The 24,286-nt window shown below is 42.2% G+C and overlaps 1 protein-coding gene and 3 non-coding genes across 5 annotated transcripts; 1 reads left to right on the top strand and 3 right to left on the bottom strand.

The window, feature by feature from the left end:
• Positions 1-4,371: 4,371 nt before the first annotated feature.
• Positions 4,372-4,486, bottom strand: LOC116218848. Its single transcript, XR_004163053.1, has one exon. It is a non-coding gene; the product is annotated as a U5 spliceosomal RNA (small nuclear RNA).
• Positions 4,487-4,903: 417 nt separating this feature from the next.
• On the bottom strand, positions 4,904-5,018 carry LOC116218857. The gene has a single exon (XR_004163062.1). It is a non-coding gene; the product is annotated as a U5 spliceosomal RNA (small nuclear RNA).
• A 901-nt stretch (positions 5,019-5,919) lies between these two features.
• Positions 5,920-6,033, bottom strand: LOC116218849. Its single transcript, XR_004163054.1, has one exon. It is a non-coding gene; the product is annotated as a U5 spliceosomal RNA (small nuclear RNA).
• A 294-nt stretch (positions 6,034-6,327) lies between these two features.
• Positions 6,328-21,295, top strand: LOC105903369 (carbohydrate sulfotransferase 3). 2 transcript variants are annotated; one of them, XM_031561403.1, is made up of 3 exons: positions 6,328-6,411; positions 18,248-18,461; positions 18,853-21,295. In XM_031561403.1, the coding sequence occupies exons 2-3, from the start codon at positions 18,352-18,354 to the stop codon at positions 20,084-20,086; spliced, it is 1,344 nt and encodes a 447-aa protein (XP_031417263.1). In that variant the 5' UTR covers positions 6,328-6,411; positions 18,248-18,351; the 3' UTR covers positions 20,087-21,295. The 2 variants fall into 2 exon arrangements, with proteins under 2 accessions (XP_031417263.1, XP_012686560.2); XM_012831106.3 differs by lacking the exon at positions 6,328-6,411 and adding an exon at positions 8,994-9,512.
• The last annotated feature ends 2,991 nt before the right edge of the window (positions 21,296-24,286 follow it).

Below are 24,286 nucleotides of genomic sequence, written 5' to 3'. Positions count from 1 at the left end.
ACTTTCTAAAAATCTAAGCAAAAAAAAGCAAAACTAAAAACTTCTAGGTACAAATACGATGAACTACGGAGTTTGGTCCGCCATTTTTTTTAAACTAAGGTAGTAGGTTACTAGGGAAGGTACGCTGGTACCTACTCTCCTCGTCCTGATTGGTCAGCTGTCAAAAAGGAGCTTGACGTCACCCAGCGCTTTTCTGAAAAGTTGAGAAAATTGAACTCAAAAAGGCGTCGGGAGTTGCGCTTTTTTAGAAGTTTTTAAAAGGCGGCGGCTTTTTAAAAAGGCGTCGTTCTTTTTCCTTTTCCCATAGGGTTGCATGTAAAAAAGGCGCTGGCAGCTGAAAAAATAAGTCAAGTGTGAACGCGGCCTTAGTGTTCATCAACGTTTAGGCTACATTCTGTCTCTGCTTAGACTAGCTTAGCTTATGTAGGGAAATGCCGTATTGGTTTAAGTATGGTTACCTAAAAAGGCTATCTGGCCCGATATGCGCTGCTGTGATATGTGAACACTTGCTACATCTAATACGTTGATATCATTCAGCTGTCACCGGTGCTTTTGGTTCCCATCTCCTCATGGTTTTTACACGTAGGCTTATGTTAAATATGATTCTGTCAGCGATAGCACAAGCGAGGAAACCTCCAGATAGATCACACACTAAACGTTAGCCTATTTACCTTAGCATAACAGATACGTGGTTGTTTTAACGACAGCTTACAACTTACTGGAGAAATGTTTTCGGGGTAAATAACTATGTGTTCTACGATGTCAGTTCGAAAGATAGAATTTGAGGGTAGACCAAATTGTATTACAGCGAAAGACACGTACGTGGAATATACAAACACGAGCTCACAACTACTAGACAATCTGATAACGTTATTTCACAAAGGTAGGAAGCCCCGCGAGCAAAGTGTATACCCACTACGTTTTTTTTGTATGTATCATGTATATACCACCTGATGTCTGTAGATATATTATGTACATCTATCAAATGCCTGCTGTTTACAACACTTGTTGTTTCCCTCCCCCCAACCCCCCTTCCTATCGCCACCCGGCCGACCTCAAGCAGATGGGTCCCCTCTTATGTGCCGTGGTTCTGCTTAAGGTTCCTTTGGAATGTGTTGATCTAACGGATGGCGGAGGAGGAGTCTGGCGCATGGGGTTGTGTTGATACCAGAAACGTTATAGTGAGATTGACAGGTCAACAAACCAATCACGCCACGTATTTTTCAGTTACAATAAATGGGGTTTTTACATTGTACAGTGTCTATTTCTTGGTAACTTTTAAAAAATCTAAGCAAAAAAAGTCAAACAAACAACTTTTAGGTACAAATACGACCATCTACGGAGTTTCGTCCGCCAACTTTTTTTTTGGAGCTTCCCGCTCTTCAGACGTGAGCATAAACGCGATCTGATTGGTTAGCGCCTGTGCTGTCAGTTATGCATGAAAGGCAATTTGATTGGCTGACTCATGCATTGCCTCTCGAAAAGTTGAACATTTTTCAACTGTTGCCGCAAGCTACGCAAAGGAACCCAACAGAGCCACAATTCAGTTCGGCAAAGGATGACGTCACCCCATTCAAAGTGAATGGGGATGCGTCAACCTTGCCGGATCAACGCATTCCAACGGCTACGTGTGAAAAGGCCGTTACGGGCGGTCGGATTCGACTGACTCTTTTTCATTTATGGTTCTCCGAAGGCTGTGGGTGCAGAAAACAATTTACCGCCAGAACAGTAGGTGGAGCAAAGTTTTTTTGTGGAAGACGACATTAGAGAAGCCCAGTTACTCTGATACAGACTCGGGGGGAACGGTACAGCCTGGTGACTGGCGCAGAGTGGTGGCTGGCGACGCCAATCTGTCACAGACACAACAGATATCAAGGAGCCGTTCCACCAGAGCTGCTATGGGTGTGAGGAATGACTTGATGCAGTTCTTTCTGACGCCTGAGGGAGCGGTTCCATGGCAGAACGACATAGTGTCGCGTGGCGCACTTGACCCCAGATCTTGACCTAATGATCTTACCTGATACGCTTGCTTTTAGAATTGTAAATAAAAAATCTCAACTGTCTCAAAACCTGTTTGGTGTGTTATTTTTCCCTTACTTTGCATACAAACAAGGTGCAAAACACAAACTCTTCAAACAATACTAGAGTACTATTTACGAAGTGCAAAGAAGCAGCTTAGTGTCTTGGCATATGATCAGCCAGTTGTTTTAAAAGCAGGCTGTACGAATACCTTTACAGCTGCTATAGGTGTGAGAAATGATTTGACGCAATTCTATAATGCCAGAGGGAGCGGTCCTGTGGCACTTGACCCCAGATGACCTGATAACGACCTGATGATCTTACCTGTTACATTTGGGTGAATTTCATACATTTAACCATAATCTCACATATCAGCTTGGCTCCTGGCCTTTGTCTATGTAGAGTCATCAGACATGGTTCCTGGCTTCTGTGTTTTCGGAGATAGAGCTATTAGAACCTGATAGTTGGCTTTTGTCTACAGCCACGACAAGATGGTTGAAGCCACAGGCATTTGCATCCATATGGCCATAGCCCTGTTCAAGCCTCAAACAGCATATTCTTTCACACCTGATGACCTGGCTGTTACGCTGACTTTTAGCCATGTAAATAACAATCCCCACTGTTTCAAAACCTATTTGGTGTTTTATTTTGTCATTACTTTGCATACAAACAAGGTGCAAAACAAATGGAGGAAAAAGTTGAAGAACTGGCTTTAGGAGCATGTGCAATTTTTGGTCAAGGTGATTATGTGTGAGATGCTGCTTGATGACACCCAATTCAATTCAGTGAAAATTCACTTTGAAAACGGCTTGCAGCAGTTATGTAATTATTCTTTTTTTAAAAGCTGGTATGAAATTAGTGATCTATCTGCATCCTATTTATTCAATTTTATATTAGTTGACCAAGGTAAGCTACAGCTGAATTTGAATTTTGAAGTGTCTCAGGAAATTAGGATTGCTCAACACTGTCAGGTCTCAGTTTCAGGAGACTGCCTTATTCTAAAGTAGTCCATGATACAACCATGATTTATCATTGCTTCGTCGTTTTTTTTCTTATTGCTCTGTTCCTGGTGGCACCTGTCTTTGTCAAATCATTTTGTTGCCAAATAAAGAAACGTAATGCCATGATGTTGAGTGTTTTCTTGGGGATGGGAATTAGATAATTGAATTCTAGCCTATAGGTTTTCTTTTTAGGCTTAGGCTCAAGTTCTATCTTTAGTTTGTAAGATTAAATCGTTTTTAATAACTGTTGATTTAAGACCAAAGTAGACCATGTAACGCAATTGAAAGCGCAAGAAATTAAGCAGGATTAATGGGATTTAAAGGAATATGAAAATAGAACAATGTTTTTGTGATTCATTTCCATAAATAAAAACTGATCACAAATCACCGTGGGCTATAGACAGTAAAATACTACTATGTGGTGCAGTGAATCTTTTTGCCATTTGGCTTGCTATAGTTTTTGCGCTGAAAGAGACTATCTGCTTGGTGACATTCTGAAAAGCCGTGCATGGATCAAGGCCAATGGAACCAGGAACATTACGTAACCGAGGTGTCATCGCTATTGTCACACCAGCGAGCGCTGACGGTGATAATAATAAACTTTATTTGTATAGCACCTTTCATACAAAACAATGCAACTCAAAGTGCTTAGATAATCAATTTCTGATTTGTTGTTTGCACTAGACCGTTCTAACGTTTCAAAGACCTTTTCTTTTAGGTATTTGATACGGTCTGTTGATGAAGTATAGCAATATTGGTGAGGTGTGTGTCTTGAGCAATAACATTGCGCATTTTAGTAGTAGGTAAAGGCTGCCTTAATTTAGGTCTGGTTTAAATTAGATTGGTTTATTAGTGCTGAGTTTGCTTTCGGTTCGCAAGCCTTTTAGGCTAATGTTACACTTACTGAAAGCCGGGCGTCGGATTTCTTCTGTATGTTGAATAATAACAATAACCCCATTAAGCGAAAAATTGAATGTAACACATGCATGGTATTTTGTGAAATCGTTGAGAATGGCATAGGCTATAGCCTACTCTACCACATGATTATTTTCTTCTGTTAGACTCTAGCGCCTCCCCGTGAGCACACTGTGTAACTGAAAATCGTGAGCCTCCTCAGAATAACATCGGTTTGTAAATAAAAGGTTATTGTTGAGTTTGAAACAGATGAAGAAAATGATTGAGTCCTTCAATATACAAGTGACAGTTGTTCGTCTGTTAGTAGCAGCCCAACAGCTGGATCGTGAACAACTTTAAAGACATCAAGTAACACTTACAATTTCTCACTGCAGTGAAGTTATGGCATTTTATTTGAAATTCGAAAGTGTTAACATTTCTTTTCACAACTTTAGGAAGCCCCACCAGAGCAGGGCATCAAAAAATTACTTAAAACTCATAAATGGTCCTCTCCACGGAAATCTTTAGTAAAAGGCGAAAGATTTATGCGAGCTGAAGAGAACCCAGAGTGTACTGACGTGCACGTGTGCCTGTTCAGTGAGTCGTGAACGGAGCTACGACACACAGTAAGGGTTGCTCAACATATATATGATTTCTCTAGCCATAGGGATCAGTTAATATGTCAGGTATTCCCTGCTACTGAACTATACTAGTCTACATGGTTGTTACCCAAACTCGAAGGAGTTGGCCCACTGTACACGCACTGTAGTGAAAGTGTTCTCTGTTGCTGTTCAGTCCTATCGCCCCACTATATAACGAAGTCCTCCAATATAATTGTGACAGTTGTTCGTCTGGTAGTAGCAGCCCAAAAGCGGGATCGTGAACAACTTTAAAAGATCAAATAGCACCTACAATTTTGTATTGCAGAGACATTACGGCATTTCATTTTTATCTCGCAAGTGTTCCTTTGTCTTTTCACAACGTAAGGAAGCCCCGCCAGAGCAGGACATCAAAAAATTACTTAAAACTCATAAATGGTCCTCTCCACGGAAATCTTTAGTAAAAGGCGAAAGATTTATGCGAGTTGAAGAGAACCCAGAGTGTACTGACGTGCACGTGTGCCTGTTCAGTCAGTCATGAACGGAGCTACGACACACAGTAAGGGTTGCCCAACATATATAGGATTTCTCTAGTCATATGGATCAGTTAATTTATCAGGTATTCCCTGCTACTGAACTATACTAGTCTACATGGTTGTTACCCAAACTCGAAGGAGTTGGCCCACTTTACACGCATTGTAGTGAAAGTGTTCTCTGTTGCTGTTCAGTCCTATCGCAACTTACTGTCACGTAAGATGTGACAGAGCCCCACTATATGACAAAGTAACGCCAAATGAATCGCAACCTGTTGCCAACATGCACAGAGTATAGCTTATATAAATAGAATTCAATGGGATGAATTGGCGCTTTAGTGTTCCTCAAAGTTTAGGCTACGTTCTGTTTCTGCTTAGAGTAGCTTAGTTTATGTAGGGAAATGTCGTATTGGTTTAAGTATGGTTACCTAAAAAGGCTATTTGGCCCGATATGCGCTGCTGTGATATGTGAACACTTGCTACATCTAATACGTTGATATCATTCAGCTGTCACCTGTGCTTTTTGTTCGCATCTCCTCGTGGTTTTTTCTCGTAGGCTTACGTTGAATATGATTCTGTCCGCGATAGCACAAGCGAGGAAACCTCACGCTGACAACCCAGATATATCACACACTAAACGTTAGCCTATTTACCTTAGCACAACAGACACGTGGTTGTTTTGACGACAGCTTACAACTTACTGAAGACGTGTTTGGGAGGTAAATAACTATGTGTTGTACCACATCAGTTTCAGAAAGTAGGATTTCAGGGTAAACCTAATCGTTTTCCTTTAAACGACACGTACGTGAAATAAGCACATACGGGCGCTGAACTGTTAATCAGTCTTCATACTTTTTTTTCACAGAAGTAGGAAGCCCCGCGTGAGCAGGGCATCAAAAAATTAGTTAAAACTCATAATGGTCCTCTCCACGGAAATCTTTAGTAAAAGGCGAAAGATTTATACGATCTGAAGAGAACCCAGAGTGTACTGAAGAATGAGCGCGTCCATTCCGGTAGTGGTTAACGGAGCTACGACACACAGTAAGGGTGGGTACAAAATTGATTATCGAGTGAACAGTCGGGTCACACAACAACTTACATCTTCATTTACTTGTAATGTATCCCGATGCTGTGATCACAAACATGTTAAGAATACAAATATTTACAAACATAGAAACGCAAATTGTACACATTACAGTGGGCCAATTCTACAATGCATGCTGGGAAAAACTACTTCCTCCCCCTCAGATCCCGTTGTAGCTCTTTTATGAGTCTGCCTATGAGTTGTAGATCATTTAACAGCGCTGTGACTGACTTAAAATGAAAGGTTGTTGTTGTTTTTTACCAGGTATATGTCTACCTTAGGTAAGTACGGACGATGTGGGGTTATAATTCAGTCAAGTATTTATTTTTAAAAGTAGATCAATCCACTTGTTTCTAATATTCTCAGTTTTCAACACACTTGATAAAGATATCAGAGACATAGATTGGCTCAGAGAAGGTTGTTGATATTGCCGTGCTCCTAAAGCAGTGCGTTGATTGGCTGGAATTGTTTATGGCTCAGTCAGAGCCACTATGTTTGTGTGGAAGAACACCAGAGTTGTTTTGTGCAGTTAGAAAACCACAAGGAGCATATAGCTGCATTTGACAAAAAGGGTACTGGATTAGAATCGCGGACCGAACATTAATTGACCATAGCAGCATTCACCTATGGAGGTATTCCCTGTTGTTCCTCTTTATTGAAAGCATGGTTTAACATGTCATAGTACCTCAGAAGACAGAGGGCTTGCTGACATAGACCAACTCAATGATTTTGGTTCCCTTCAGAATTTGGTGGAGCACATTGTGAAACAGTCACTCGAGAAAACATAGCAACATTGGAATCATTGCATCAAAACGACTGATTGCAGACCCTCCTGAACCAGTATGACTAACACAAATATTTATAACATTAACATTTGTTAATTTGCAATGTACTTTTACCCAAAGCAACTTAAAGGCAAGGTTACTGACCAAGCCACAGTAGCAAGGAGAAGACACTGAGAATAAACGTGACAGTATTCAGTTTCAAGTCAACCTGACACAAGTAACATTGAAAGTGCAAAAAGTAGAGAAATTAGTAGGCAGGTTGTGTGTGCACAGACACAGCAAAGGTTTGAGTTGAGCAGATGCATTCATCTAATCCCTGAAACAGCAGTCAACACACAGTTTAAAGAGAAATGTTTGCCTTTATGTCTAAAACTAGAGAGCTAACTATCTATCAGACAACAATACCAACAACCGCACAGTTGGCACTGGAAATTCTAGGTAACTTACAACCGGGACACACAGTTCTGACAATATATTTCACAATTACATAAGTCATGCTGTGAAGCTAGTCCTACATTTTTGCAAGTTCTTGAACCCAGACCACAAAACTACCTAGTGAATATCCTGGGCGTCTGGTAGGAATGATATGTGTGCTTATCTTTTTTTTCACATATCCTTGTATAAATATAAATTAATTTGAAGATATTACCAAAAGCTAGCTAACTAAAAACACACCTTATTGAATGCATACTTGCATAATGAGGCTTTAAATAAGATAACACACACAGGAGAATCAGCTACTGACTGGTTTTGATGCTAGTTTGTCTATTTCAAAAGGCCAATGTCGTGTCTGATTTGTAGGTTTGTGATAGAGTAAACACTCTTCTATTCTGATCTGAATAAAACTCTTTGTTCTTGGTCTTCAGAAGTCTTCAGAAGTCAGGCAGAGTGTGGAGCAAAAAAGGTTTATTTTGCCAGTGCAATACCAACTGCATAAACCTGAGCATGTCTCGAGACAATACCGATTTGACAGAGTTTTGCATTCTCTTCTTATACCTCTGATGGACCCCTTTTGTCCCCCTAAATCATCAGTGGCCCTACCCCATGGAATATATGTTGTTTTTAATTGGAAAATTGTGGCCCAGAATTTTTTTTAATGTCATATCTGGTCAGTCATCTGTGCTTCCCCCCTATGACCGAGGCCCAACCGACGGCACCTGGCATATTATAAAGTAACCCATTGTTGGAGATGTGCCGAGTTCAGGCCAAGAATGAGTGTGCAGTGGTACAGTGGAGTGCCCTCAGCCGACAGGCGCACAGTTCCCTCAGGCATTATGTGGACAGTTCCCCTAAGACTCTCCACACATCAATATGTTTGATATACTTGATACATATTTAAACATAGAGTGCACATAATGTAAAGTTAAAAAAACCTTATATAGGTTATTGACACAGTTAAAGTTTACAGATACAGTTTGAAATTCTTGTTATCCGTAATATTATTGAGTGTGTGCTATATATTTTGACCCATGAAATAGCATGAAGGCAACTTTGAAGACACTCGCTCTTCGCCTCCAGAGGGCGTATATGGAGCAAGTAGATTTAGAAGATGAGGGCTGTCTTCTTCTTCTTACAATACCAGGTATTCTTTTCATGGACTCTGCATGTGTTGAAGCACATAGGGGTCTTTGCTATTTTCCTAGATGATTAACAAAATGCTAATATGTGAAAGAGGCCTTCTTATCCATTATTACATTATTGCTGTCACTCGCATACTATTCATTGATGGTGTGTTTCTTTATATAATGTTTCTAAGGCTTGGACTAATTCAATGATCCTGCATTTATTGCCCTTGCTTGCCTACACACTATAACCAATGCATAGCCAGGATATTAAAATGCCACTTAGGTTCTCACAGCTACCTTTCCATTTCCGTACACTGGAATAGTTTAGGTATTGGAAGAAACACTAAAAACCTTCTTACTCCCCCTCATAAATCATTGAGGACTTGCATCCCTTTGAATAATTGCTGAATGATTGGTTCAATTGATACAGTAGGGTACTGTAGCTACTACATACAACACCTTGGCGGTAACAGTGGGGTCCTTGTGCCCATTGAGCGCCAGTTCACAGGGGGAGGGGACACGGGGAGTAGGTCTAGGCTACCCATGCACCACGTGATACGTGGTCTGTGACCGAATTCAGTTAGGAACAGCGGCAGATTGCCTTATTGAAGGCTGCGCGGCGCACTGGGAATAATTGAAACGTCGCTAAATGTTTCTTGTGATATTTGGCTGCTTCTCAACAGTGTAATGAGATTAAGGATGTTCATTTCCCAGTTTGAAACTAAGACTTTCTAACTTTTACTCGGACTTCGTTATGAATTTGTAGCGTTTAGTATGGTTTACATTCGTTAAGGCAATGTATGGGCAACATTACGTCCTTTGTTGTGGTTTGCGCTCAAGAAGACTGTAAACTTACCATTGTTAAAAGTCATATCTTACTCGTGGAAAGATACACAATGGTTTACTCTTCGGCGTAGAAACTTTGGAATTATCAGAAGTACAGCAAGCGTGCCCTTCTCTCTTTGCCGATTTACACCATGCTGGATGCGTCGGGACCTGCTGTAAGCGCATCCAGCGATGCGACTACGAATGGTAAAGTAGCATTTGTTTTTTTATCACTGGCTCCCACAGATTTCTTATGAGACCATAGAATATTCATTTTATGACCCTACCGTTAGACTACGTATCAAATAGCCTACTGTCACTGTGAATGGAAAGGGTATAGCGTTGGCAATTGAGGTGAAGGCAATCTTTGCAGCCTATAGCTTAGCCTATAGAAACGCTATATGATGATGTATGACAGCAAAGACGAAGAACCTCGGAGAAACGGGGGTTGACAACGGCATCAGCAATTATGCTGTTTATTAAACATAAACGAGTAATTTCTGTCTTCAAATTCTCAATTGCAGAGATGGTTTGGTGTCATGTAAGAGAGACGGCCAGCACATAAACGCGCTTCTTGAAATGATACGGCGAATGCACATATGATGCAGGCTATAGGTTTGAGCAACCCATGGCACTCCAGTGGGTCCGCTTCAAGCTCACGGTCATCTTCACGCCTGGGGGATTTGAGTACCATGTCTAGTGGTTACTGTGAAAACGGTGAATTGAAATTGGGGTAAGAGCAAAGAAGAACATTTGGGTTTAGGCTGTTTGTCAGTCACTCACACCTGTAATGACTGATGTGACAGGCACGGAGGCAGTCCTGTCTTGAGTGTTGAAGGAAGGATTGGTGACATTAATCTCAAAAGGGTTCCCTGTAATAAAACATGACACTACACGTTGTGTGGTGCATAAGCCCTAGGGCCCACACTGTGCCCTGACAAATGTGCCCTCCCCCCGAACACTTACCTTGATATATAATTATACCTCACAAACCATCATTTATAAGGTGGCAGCCACAGTATTTTTAACAGGCTAATTAAGGCCTGGCTGTAGGTGCAAGGACCTTCTAGGCTCTACTTGTTCACCAACACACTTGAGTTAATTTGAGTTTTGACAAGCTGGTATTTTTGTGAACAATACAAAATTAAACCTAGCCCTAAGCCAACGTTTATCATGTCTCTCTGTTGAGAATTTGCATGCAAGATATTGAAAAGATGCGAGGATTCCAGTGGAACTAAAGTATAATTATATTATTATTAGTATAATATAATTAAAGTATAATCAGGTTAAGAATGTATTAGTCATGGGAACTAAGTTGATTGGATAACTATACCCTGGCCTGTAGCCATAAAGAATTGCTCAGTTTTTGTGACGGTCATTGATGAAAATGGAGACAGGAAATGTATAACTTGATGATGAACTAATTGATGATAGTGTGCTTTGTGTACGTCGTAAGCCGTACAGTTGCTTCACAGACCTCCACACAGTCTTCTAAAAGGTTTAAAGGCAATCCTTCTCACAGGTTCTTTGATGCCAGTCACTGGCTTATACACAGATTTCCCAGTATAGTCCAATTCATTTTAAATTTATATTAAGGTGGGGATTGTGTTGGCAATGTCAAAATCTTATTATTTCACTCTTTAAACACCTCCTTCACATATCAAATTATATTAAACCTTGTTTTTAATATCCAGTTCCTTGGCATAAAGCTGGCAATGACTGTTCGCTATAAAGAAGCCCACTTTCCCATCATACTCAAATTGCGGTCATCCGTTTCCGCCTTCCCCAAATTGTACAGCCTTCCCTAATCTACTCTCACGAACTCATACACTTCCCCTCCACAGCACCAACCTCCAGTAGCAGCAACCCCCTCATTTTAAGACTTCGACCCTCCCAAAGATGGTAAAACTGTTCACACCTGGCGTTAACATGCCCCTTGGGTTATCCGATCACAAGTGAACAGCTCTAAGTACAGGTGTGAATGCACTCAAGATGCGTTGAGGACGCATTGAGATCAAATTGTTCAGACCACTGCTGCCTCCCGCCTGTTCAAGACAACGATGCATTTGGTCTTTTTCCAACGGAAATGATGTACGTGTTTATTTGCATATAGAGCGGGAAAGTGAAATCTGATCCCAAGTGGTCACTCCAGACGCATTCTAGTGCCAGGTGGAACTGACATACTTAGAGCCGTCCACTTGTGATCAGATCACCCAAGACACATGTCAATGCCAGGTGTGAACAAAAAAATGTTTAGGGGGTGGGGGGGTGGGGTCAACATTTTTACACATTGTGTACTTTTCTGACTGCGTTGGTACTGTCTAGGTTCCCTTGAAGAAGAAAATCTTAACAGATCCAATTGTCATTACATAATTGGCACCCAGACAATATTTGCGCGATTTCCTAGACTCATTCTAGGCTTTGCCCCCAGTTAATATTGCTTCTGCTTCTGTGTTTTATAGTAGCTTTGCCTTTATTGGCACTAGTTCTACAGATGCTTGCATTGGGCTGTTTCAGCAGTGGCAGCTGACTGTAGCTGAGGGGGATAATCTGAATATGTCTATCTATCTATCTATCTATGGTAGCAAAAAGATATTCCCAATATTGCCTTTATCAGGATGTGCACCGTCACTATTTATTAGCAGCCCGATACCACAATATCAATTAAATTGCTTTTATTAAAAAGACTGAGGTGAAGTCTTTAAGTCACAGGTTCATTAACCTTATTTTGCAGGATAACTTTTAAAGATATAATGAGGGCTCTTGCAGGAATATCTGATGTTCACTAAGAAGTACACTGATGCCTGAAACTGATGTAGTAGTTGTGACAATATATTAGCATTAGCATTGTATTAGCAACTTTTCTAAATTGGCCAGATGACACCGCTGCTCCACATATTCCCTATTTCAGAAAGAATAGCCTAATGGATTGCAGCTCACCAGAGCAGTGTGAATTCATTTTATGATCAATGCAATCATTGCTGTTCAGCTCTCATTTATGAGTCAGCCATAGATCATGGGTCAGTTTCACAGGACACTCAGTACTTTCTTACCTACATTCATTAGACATGAGAGAGAGTAGCCCATCTGCTGTCTCTCATGCCAACAAAATACCTCCTCCCAGTACTTAAAATGATAAAGTGGGTTTGCTTCCCCTTTTTTTCTCTGTTTCTCTGGGAAAGACTTTTATTTTCGGCCTTGGGAGCGGCTATTCGTCCTTGCTACCACGTCTCCTACACTCCAACGGGAAGGGAGTGATTGCACCGAAAACAGGAAATGAGTTATCTGCTGCTGATAGGAGGAAGGAGTTAAACATCCTGATGGATTTGGGCTTGAGATGGGGATAGCAGATAGTCAGTCAGTATTGTCTCATGGCAAGCCAACTCCATAGCTCCATAGCAGTGGTGGATCTAAAAGAAGCTTGTGGGGCACAAACCTCAGCCGTGTCCTCAGTTGGACCACAACAGAAGAGCTGGAGAGGGTTTTAATTTGACAGTGTACGTATTTATTTAGAGTATTTATATTCTTGATGGTTACGTCTTCATGGTCATTAACTGGCACAATTTGCTAGCATGAGTAATGGGGAATGGATTGAAGACCTAATCCTAATGGCTTCAGGGTGTCTTAATCACCTCCGGCTATTTTTATACTGCAGCTATAGACTGATTTCTTTTATTTTCTTCAGTTAGGCACTATAGTCCGTTTTGTTTGGACAAGATGAAGTTAGGCGTGGAAATGTAATTGAATTACAGGGCATCTTCAGCAGCTCCTACATACCTTGTTGAATTCTTCATTTAATGATCATTCTGAATGCATTCGCCCTCAAAACTGTGATGCTAAGTTGCACAAGAGTACACAACTTGATAGGAGATTGGGGTTATTCCAAGTTTTGCAGTCATCACATTCAGGGGATCAAAAGGCATTTAACTCAACCAATACCACCAAATAGACAAAGTGACAAAACATAGGAAAAGTTCTAAAATAATTTGGATTTATAGATGCTTTGCAACATGGAACACAGACACCAAGACCTGTATGGTACCTTACACCGAATGGGCCCACATTGAATGACTAAGCCTAGGCCTTGGCATTAGATTTGTCTAGGAAACATGCATATGATCTATTGTAAATGCTGGTTTGAGAAATTAGGGGAACAATGGAAATTTTGTGTTTCATGACTTAATTAGGTCACAAGTCTTACTCTGGATTACCCGTCTGCCCTCGTGCTGTTTGTGTGGGGTCCATGATGTCCGCCTGTCACTGTATTAAATCATAGTGTTCCTGATACATTGTGTTCCCATTACTGCTATTTTGTTCCACACTGTAGAACAACCAATACTGTTTTAAAGAGAATACTTATTCAACGTATTCAGGTACTTCGTTAATAGTGTTTTGTTATAATGCAAATGTTACCACACCTCCATGCCTATTTGGGGATTCCCTTCATCTGGGTGGCTGGGTTTCCAGTGACCTGTGTTTATGTGAGGTATATTCATTTGAAGGGATTTCCCATCTGCATATAGAATACCCAATCGATGATGGTTTATAGGTTTATTGTGTCCGACTGTTTCAACTGAATAGAATTGATAATGGATTTTTTTTTTTTTTAAACGGACCTTATGTGCCATGGCTAGCTCTGTCCTGAAACAGTAGTCTCATTTCTTTAGAGGGAGGGCCTTTAATTAGTCACAGTTACAATACAATTTGAGTTAACTACTGAACAAGAGCACATGTCTCCAGTTTTAAGCTAATGACAAACATGAATAGAAGCCTAAAGGGTATCCATGAATGGCATCCTACCTTCACCTTCATTTTCATCTATTGGGTCCCATTGTGCCAGATCTTAGTTGAATTGCAAGCTCTGCCAGATTCATCCTTATTGCGCCAGCAAGCTGTGATTTACAAGCCCAAGGCAGACAGGTGCTGTCTCTGCCATGTTTGCGATGTTTGCCATCACTCTGGGCTGGCCTCCTGCAGAGCTAGCTGTCCTCATTCTTCAAGTAGTTCGCCCCTTTCTAGGCACAAGGGAACAAGGAAGCCTGTTGTTGGATGTCACAAGAGAATGCTTGTTTTTTTTTGTCTTTTTAACTCAATATTTTAGCAGTTGTTACTTTATCAATTACTTTAGGACGCTTGTGGGAACCTAAACATAAATAAAGCACACAAGTCATAATGTATTACATACTCTTGTACAGAAGCATATTAGATTACAAAAACAGCCCGTGCTTGTGTGATATCTAGTTATAAGTCCCTTTGGATAAAAGCGTCTGCCACATGAACACATTTAATGTCAGCGTTTTATGGAAAGTTCTGATTCACTCTACTTTTAGAGTACAGCTGAGTCTTGGATCACTAATGTAAGGACAAGCTTCATTAACCCACATCTTAATGACTTTGAATAGGCAGAAGTGTGTGGGTGGCTCCCAGCCCAAAACGCCTGAGGGCTGAAGTGGAGTCGCTTTGAGTTTCCCAGAGAGCTGGCCTCCAGATTGGGGGTGGGGGGGCGTTTGAAGGGGGTAGAATCTCGCCTCACTCCTCCCTTGAGATTGAGGAGCAGATGGCACGTATCCTGCTCACACTCCAAAAGGCCACTCTTTAACAAGCTGACAGGTATCAGGTTTCCAGCTGTCCAGCTGCGCCGCTTTGCTTCATCTACAACGTGAGGCCAGATGGAGAGTCTCATTTTCTAAATGAAAACATTCTCATTGGCCATTAGGCATTAGTCTCCTCCCACCATGAGGGACACATGTATATTATCTAATAAACACATTCATCCCTAAGCAATGAAGTAAGTAGTAAGTAAGACACAGGCTACATTTTACATGAATGAATTCTCTGGGACTGAGTACAGATACACATTATGCAGATTGGATCTGTGGGATTTAAACTAACAATTGTTCAGCAACAGAGGCCACTCAGTGGTTGGTCAAGTTTTGATGGCAGGCTTCTTAAGACAGGCTTTTAACTTAGCTCTTCAGTGTTATCTGTGGTACTCTGAGCTAATTCTGTCTTCATTATCAACGTTAGCATGAGATAGAAAAGCAAACAGGGAGTGAATGGCCGTCTCCAGGGGGATCCTGTCGGGGTCTTGGAATAGTGGGTGGGCTTCCTCCTGAAATACTGCAGAGGCCTCACAGATAGAAGGGGCCCGGGGTGATTCATGAGATAACATTGACATTCATCTGGCCCCTGCGCTGTTGACACAGTAGGTTGTTTTAAACAGAGATCCCGCTATACTGGCATTAAGAAAATCCCTCGTTATGACAGCTTTGCTTGTTTACGCTGTGCTAAAAGAAGCCAGCATAATGCTGCCCCAGTGAGGTTTGAGACGGCGTGCCGGCGTTCCGGTAGCAGAGGCGTGACTTTAACATAGCATCTTCCATGAACCATCATGCCGCGTTCGACGCCACTTGGAAAATTGCACTAGAACGCCACTTGAAGTCAGAGCTCCGACTCCGAAACTGCACGATAAAAAAATACCCCCGACTTCAGTGAGGCGCATCATTTGGCATCGTTATCAATATGGCAATGAACCTATCGAAGCCTAACAGCGATCTTGACTATATCAAAGGATGCAAATCTTTTTAAATGCACGAGAAGATGCATGAAGAGGCAGTGAGTTAAAATAAACAAGAGAAAGGTTGTACATAATTTATTATGCCCAGCAGAGAGGAGACGAGTCATTACCACATTAGGGTGTTTACATTTGGCTCGAACGCATTCAAGTCGGAGCTGACATATAGTGCAGGTGTCCCATAGGGTGTCTTGAAATATGGCTTGAGCACACACACATGTGAGAACGGAAGGAAGAAGGTAAAACTGGGCCTTCTCTGAATAAGCTCGCACCCCAGGCAGGGTAGAAGGGAGCAGAGAGCTACAATTTCACTGGTATTTCCACTTTGACAGATTACAGGCCGTGTCTGAATCAAGGTTATTATAGTTTTGCGTTTTTCACTAGTTTTTATTTTTATTTCGTTTTGACTTTTTGTTTTCAATTTCAGTTTAGTTTTAATTAGTTTTTAAAGCGGGTTTGCTAGTTTAGTTTAGTTTCTATTTTTTGAAAATGCTTAGTTTGAGTTTAGTTTTTATTAGTTTCAGTATTAGTTTTAGTCTTTACCGCGGAATGCAAGAAACCAAGGGGGGGGGGGGCAGTCAAAACATAATGCTCAAAATGAATAGAAGATACAAGCTATAATAAATAATATGTAATAAAAACAGAATTTGCGCATGTCCTGTTCAAACAGACAGGAGACAGCGAGACGGTGAGGCAGCGACGAGCTGTGCCTCATCTCAGATTGCGCAATCCCTCACAAACTAGGTTGAGCGCATGCGTAGAACCTATTTAGTTTTGCTGATCTGACGTAAAGCCGCAGTGAAAAAGCACGGAGAGGAGGCAAATAGTACTTCTGCTTCAATAAAGGGAGCATGCGAGAGCCCACCGGTCGGGTTTATTCTTGTTCTGCCGTTACTCTTCTTATATTTGACATTGACTACGAAAATGGAAGATTCTATAGCTAAGCTAAAACATTTCTCATAACTGGACTTTCAATCAAAACGTGAATTGATCAATAATGGGAGACCAATGCCGTAGCTAAAATGAATGCTTGAAACGACGGGACAGAAGATAACTCGATCGACTTCTCACATCCAAAGCCAAAATGTTTTGAAAATATTTTGAACCTCAAGAATAGATTTGGTTTTGGACGTACAGCGGAGACTAAATATTAGCAGGGGGGTATCTCACCCCTCATTCGCTAACATTACATTGATATCAGAGAAAGCCCTTGCTCCGTTAATTTCCCGTTCTCTTAGGATTGTTTAATGTCTATGTAAAGCCATTTAACATCAAACAAGTGGTTGTGATCACTTTGGTGAGCTGATTTTGAGAAATTAAACTTAAATTGCAGCTAAAGTTGTACATAATCACACATATTAACACGAGTTCATCACAAGCTAGCAGCTGCCAACTGTATGTAGCCACCTTACCTATGTTAGAATGCTGATATGAAAAACAACCAGTAGTCAATGTGCAAGCTGCCAATTGAATGGTGATTTAAGCTACTGTATTGGGTTATATATTTGTAAATCTGACTCTGAAAGAGTCAGTGCCTCACCAGCCACGAACCTCACCGCACGTTACTGTTCCAGGTAATCCCCAAATAGGACTCTGTCGCTTTCTCCCGACTTTTGCCGCCATAATACCAGGTGAGGGGCGTGTAGTAAAAGTGGTACGGCGGAAGATAGACGCTATGTATGAAATCAATTGACATCTATGAAATACATTGACAAAGACGAAAACTAAGGACATTTTCTCTATAATTCTATTTTATTTTAGTTAGTTTTGTAAAGACACAATACAGTTTCAGTTAGTTATCGTTTTTTTATAAAGCCTCGTTTTTATTTTTATTTCAGTTAACGAAAAGAAAAATCACACCTCGTTTTCGTTTTTTCGTTAGTTTTCGTTAACTATAATAACCTTGGTCTGAATCTGGCATAGTTGCGTGTGGTGTAGAGGAGAACAGCTCAGGTGGGCTTGCTAACGGCTTAGAAAAGTCTTGGAAAGGTTCACATGTCCGGCCCTCCTTTTCAATTTTTTACTCCTCTTGTTCAGAAAAGATATTCTGTTTGGCATGGGATTTTTCACATTGTCTGTTAACAGAATGGGGCAAACTGATTTACATACATTTCTCACAAGGGATATGATCATCAACCTAATGTTATCACTGTAGTTTTACCATAAAGTCTTCATTTATGAGTACAACAGATGTCCATGTGTGTGTTTTACAGCCAGATTTAACAAACAGTATGGACATGGAAATCTGAAATTTGCCATGCAAATTAGATGCTGCTGACCGGGCCGTCTCAGGAAGACACCTCAGTAATGTAGTGTTTTGTGATGCAGCCTCCCACCCTCATTTGCCACCTCTGCTTTTGTCTTGCAGATTGAGGCATTTGCAATGGAAAGAAGGATGAACCAGTGAGCCCCTGAACAGTCAGGCCTCTGCAGAGTCTGACTGTCTCAGCTCACCGTCTGCTCCCGAGTGGCATGTGGAAACCCATCCAAGTGTGTCCAAGAATGAGGTTCAAATACACAATATTCTTCGTTGTTGTTGTGGCACTAGTCATCATCGAGAAGGAGAACAACATCATATCCCGGTAAGCTCACCTATTATGGCTAAAGCATTCAAATGTCACTCCACCAGAGGATTGCATAATTCCTGGATAAGTGATGTGGGCTGTTCTTAATTTCTGTGGTGTCTAGACTACCAGTCCAACATCACGTTCAAACATGCCCGTGAGTGTTTAATGCCCTTGTAAAATCAGCTATTATTGCAGAATTTATATCTTTTGGACTAGTGTCATTCAGCTAATCAAAACTTGTGGATCTGGCTGATCTGAAATATTCTGCTCATATATTTCAAACCCAACAGTATATCATAGAATCTTACTGAAAAAAAAACTGTTATGAACAAGCACTTGGTGGGGAATTATAGTTTCTGCTGTCATGTTTCAGTACTGTTCTAACATTCTCATCTGTGCTGTGCAGGGTATCGGACAAGCTCACGCCCCGGCAGACCCCTCAGACTCCACTGCAGGCCACCATCATAGCCTCAGTGGCCGTGCCGAAGCAGAATGACTCCAGGAGCTCGCTCAGCAAGCCGGACCCAGGCTTCCGGCACATGAAGAGGCGCCTAGAGAACTTCACAGAGCAGGCCGAACCTGAGCGCCTCTCCTCATGGGGCAAGAAGCACATCCTGCTGCTGGCCACCACCCGCACAGGCTCCTCGTTCGTAGGCGAGTTCTTCAACCAGCAAGGGGACAACATGTTCTACCTGTTTGAGCCACTGTGGCACGTGGAGCGGTCGCTCACCCTGGAGACGGGGGGCACCAATGCCACGGCGGCCGGACCGGCCTACCGCGATGTTCTCCAGGGGCTCTTCCTGTGCGACTTCACCCCGCTGGAGGATTTCATCGAGCCAGCGCCGGTTGACCACGTCACGCCGTCACTGTTCCGGCGCGAGTCGAGCAGCTCGCTGTGCGAGGAGCCCGTCTGCAGTCCCGTGGTCAAGGGCGTGTTTGAGCGCTACCGGTGCCGCACCCGCCGCTGCGGCCCCCTCAACCTCACGCTGGCGTCCGAGTCCTGCCGCCAGAAGGAGCACCGCGCCATCAAGTCGGTGCGCGTGAGGCAGCTGGAGACTCTGAGGCCCCTAGCCGAGGACCCCAGACTGGATGTGAAGTTCATCCAGCTGGTGAGGGACCCGCGCGCTGTGCTAGCCTCCAGGATGGTGGCATTCTCCGCCAAGTACAAGAACTGGAAGAGGTGGGCTGTTGACGGGGAGGTGCCGGTGGATGACGACGAGGTTCGCAAGCTGAAGGGGAACTGCGACAACATCAGGCTGTCCGCTGAGGTGGGCCTGAAGCAGCCGGAGTGGCTGCGCGACCGCTACATGCTAGTGCGTTACGAGGACATAGCGCGCTTCCCCATGAGGAAGGCCACAGAGATGTATCAGTTTGCCGGCATCCCGTTTACATCCAAAGTCAAAGAGTGGATACTGAAGAACACTCAGGCTTCCAAGGAGGTCAGTGGGGTTTACTCGACCCAGAAAAACTCCTCGGAGCAGGTGGAGAAGTGGAGGTTTAGCATACCGTTCAAATTAGCCCAAGTGGTGCAGAAGGTGTGTGGCCCAACTATGAAGCTCTTTGGGTATAAATTCGCAGAGAGCAAAGAGATGTTAACTGACAAATCAATCAGTTTAATCGCGGAAAAGAATTTTTCATAAATCCTCGTGAACATATTTCTTTCCAAACACGACGTGCTATTTTTCGTCAAGAAGCAAAGTGATCCAAGTTGAAATGATTTAATAGTTGTTTTGTATTTATTGAGGACAACACATGCTTGATGCAGTGTTGCGTAGTTACATATCCGAAAACTGTAGGAGGTAGACTATGGGATATGGCTTGATGTTTTTATTGTTTATCAAGTAACTGTGTCCAAAAAAGAATTGTGAAAATGTTGAAAACTAGAATACTGGGTATAAGTTTAAGAAAGAGGGAAACAGAACTTTATTTAAGTGATATTTTTGTTACAAAGTAGTCTAAGGATATTGGTTATATGGCTTGTGGTGACTGTTAATATATGGCATCTTTCAGTGTTTTCATCATCATATCAGAATATCAAAAAATGAAGTGATGCACAAATTGTTTTTGGATATAAGCTTTTGAAGGCCAAACTGTTTTTAAAGGAGGTGGACATTAGCAGGAGACAAGCTGCTTTTAGGCCTGAAAGCAACGTGCAAATGTGCTACATTTATAAAAAGTGCCATTTATTAAACCGAATAAGGGATATCAGGATTAATCCTTCCATCTTACCATATATGTATGGATTGTTTTTCCACTGTTGGACACATACACAGAGACATACACACAAACATGCTCTCTCTCTCTCTCTCTGTCTCACACACACAACAACAGAAGCACGCTTTAACACACAGACTCACACAGACACACCTACACACACCTACACACACTCAGACACCCAGGAATGCTAGGTTAATGTGTATTTCATGAGGACCCTCCCCTAGGACCCAGAGGTGCATGTGTGTGTGTGTGTGTGTCTGTGTTCGGTGACTGGGGTGGCATGTGAGAGCCACAGGTCTGTGTGGGGGCCTCTCCTCCTCTGTACCAGCAGATGTTTACAACTCCACCGACTGCTTCTCTGACATTCCTTCTGCAGCTGGCTTGCAGAAACGTGTGACATTTATCTCCCGTTTGTCCCTGTTGACACATGTCTCCTGGCAAACGATTAGAGGAGACCCAAAGACTGTTTTTCTTTTTTTTTTTTTTTTTTTTGTCTGCTGCGTAACGCTACTGTTTCTCTTCTCTACATACATAAATTCACACGTTCTGCCTTCACTTTTTTTTATGAGGTCATGGTTTTGACTCGTCATCTGGATTTCATTGCTTATGAAATTAAATATTGCTGATGTCTACTTTTGTGATTAAATCGAGTGAGTCATTTTAAAGATGCCTAAAGGCAGGAATATTTGCCACTGCTTTTGTGCTCAAAAGCTGTTTTCAGAAAATTGAAGTCTAACTATATATAAGTATGTGTGTTAGTGTGTCATTTTGTGTGCAAGAGTGTATGTGTGAGTATATGGTTGAGTGAACGAGTGAGTGTGCGGGCAGTTTGGGAATGGGCATGAAAAATATGTCCCATTTCAACGGACAATTGCCTTTTCATTACTCTGTTTTCATTTGCAATGGAATATCCTACTGGACACTTGTTTGTTTAGAGCAAAAATATACCACTCTAACCATTATATAAAGACAGAGCTTAACTGTTTTAATTTGAGAAAAAGAATGTTCTTTTGTCCGTGCCCATTTAGTAAACCATTTTCTTTATTACTGCGTCTTCAGAGGCAGGCCATTTTAATGTCACATCTTCACTTCACCGAAACTGGGAACGGCCGCATGATTGGGGATGCTCTCTTGCCAGCTCGGTCTAGTGGCGTGATTCAAGAACGATCCTCCACTTTGTTTTTTGCCCTTTGTCTAAATCGGAGCATCATTCCCGCCCTGGTGCCTAGCCTACGGCATGTGCTTGTGGTTCCCCGGCCCATGTGCCTTTCGAGGAAGAGAGCTAGTGTGGCGACAGCTGCTTCACGACCATCTTGTTTACTGCAGCGCGGACTCGACTATTTAAAACTCGCAACAAAGCCCCAGAGTAGCAATTTCCCCCCCCCCACACTTTACATTCGTGTCCATGGTCCCAAAGTCATCATCCTGCCCCACACGACCACACCCTCTCTTAGTCACCGTGCTAGGGTATAATTTCAGAGGGATGCAAACAAACAAAAACACACACACACACACACACATATATATATATATATATACGAGCACATTCACGTGCAAATTTGCACTTAACACCTCCACACCAGCAGGGCTAACTGCTTTTTAGCTCTTGGGGACTGAGGAATCCTTGCCTATTCACAGAAGTGCTGTTTGTGATGTGGCCTTCTGGAGGCAGTTCGACCACAGAGTTTGGGAGGTTCTGGAGATTTTTTTGTAATGTTTGCCTAATATCAAAATGACTTCTTGGATGTGCACATTCTGCCTTTGTGTCTCTGGTGCTGTCTGTATGGGGATGAACAAGGCTAGTGAGCTGAAGCAAGGGAAACGTTGAGAGAGAGAGAGAGAGAGGCAGAGAGGAGATGGGGGTTTTACTGAGAGACTGTGAGGGTGGAGCTTTCAGTATGGTTGGGGCAAATATAGAATACGCAAACCGCTCACCACTGCGCCAGAGAACTCCTCTTCCCTACTGCTGCAGCCAAAACAGGGCAGACGGTTCTACTCGAAGGCCCTTCCCTCCCACATCTGAACCTGGCTGCATGAGGTCAGAGGGGGACTGTGTGTCAAGTTTGATTACATGCAGTCCATTTCCCGTGCTGGATTAGGCCTTAATGTGTGCGTGTATGTACAGTATGTGTGTGTGTGTATGTACAGTATGTGTGTGTGTGTGTATGTACAGTATGTGTGTGTGTGTATGTACAGTATGTGTGTGTGTGTATGTACAGTATGTGTGTGTGTGTATGTACAGTATGTGTGTGCGTGTATGTACAGTATGTGTGTGTGTGTATGTACAGTATGTGTGTGTGTGTATGTACAGTATGTGTGTGTGTGTGACACTAATCGGTGTCCAATACTCGCTACCATGTGAGTGGTGCAATGCAAAAGATCGTCTGTTCCTTAGGGGCATGACTCATCACACAACTGAGCCATTCAGTTTGGAAATGTGGTGCCACCGTCTCAAAATACATTTACCCAATCATCATCAGAAATCTATAAATCCTCGTCGGTAGTCATCAGCGACACCATCAAAGCCAGAGAAAGCATTTGTGGGGTATATAAGCACAGGCCTGTGGCTTTGCTGAAACCATGTCATTTTCTCTGAATATAACTAATATGTGGCACTGCATAGCACAGAGCAACAAGTGGTTGGAACCGATTCAGCCAGATGAAAAGCTGGGTGGAAGTGGCTTCCGTTTGTCGGCAGAGAGCCGGATTTGGCTGTAGCTCTCTAGGGCGCCTGGTTCCAGGTTCAGTGGAAATTGCTGCAGTGAGTTCACCTACAAATGGACTTCTTACAGAATTCAGGCAGCAAAAAACTGCCTGCTTTACTCACTGCAGTCCTTGATCACCGCGGCTGTGTCAGTTTAACCAAACGACTCGTGGAGAAAACATGTTTTGTATTAGTGTTTTATGACTTAGGATCAAGCAGTTTGTGAGCTACCGACTGGTTGTAACATATTACGAGACGAGAGAATGTCATTTAGACTTGGAAAGGAAACGGCTGCATGGTGTTTTATATTTCAGGCTGCAGACTACTGTGTTGTGTAACAAGTGCTGTGATGTTGGTTCATGTTCACTTTGCTCCCTATTATGCTGACCAAAAATAGGGAATAATCTCAAGGACTTTACTGAGTAACAGTTCATATCATACGAGGAAACTAGACAGTCCATTAGGCAGTAAGCTTTAGATCCCATAACTGGCTATATATATGAATTTGCACAAAGAAATAAGAGAAATACGCTTTTTGTGCACATTTTCGTGCAGAAATGAAAAGCTCTTGTATTTCAATTCATGGAATCAAAACTCAATATGCTGAGAATATATATTTCTGTTCAGTGTACAGACACAGTAGCAAGAGTGTACACCGAACAGGGAAATAACCTCTGACAAGAGCAGCAGTGAAGACCAGGGGTTTCATTCGGAGCTTAATATCCTTCAGTCAGGGAGGTCATGGTTCTCACAAGCAGCTGGGCTCTGAACATCTTTCCAAATTGTTCAGGAAATGAAAAGACTCAGCCTGGATATCCAGATACCAGCCACTGGGTTTTTGCAGATTAATGAGCTGAACAATAACAGGAAAAGACTTGAGGTTGTTATCAAACCTAAAGCCATCTTACGAGGTTGAAAT

Source organism: Clupea harengus, chromosome 23, assembly GCF_900700415.2.
Source record: "Clupea harengus chromosome 23, Ch_v2.0.2, whole genome shotgun sequence".
NCBI lineage: Eukaryota > Metazoa > Chordata > Actinopteri > Clupeiformes > Clupeidae > Clupea > Clupea harengus.
Note: the sequence above shows the minus strand (reverse complement) of the source record. Positions and strands in the feature narration are given on the sequence as shown.

Excerpts from the sequence above, each read along its gene's own strand:
- LOC105903369 (XM_031561403.1), top strand. The coding sequence starts at position 18,352 with ATGTGGAAACCCATCCAAGTGTGTCCAAGAATGAGGTTCAAATACACA. Across the intron at positions 18,462-18,852 it reads GAGAACAACATCATATCCCG|GGTATCGGACAAGCTCACGC; the intron begins GTAAGCTCACCT and ends TGTGCTGTGCAG.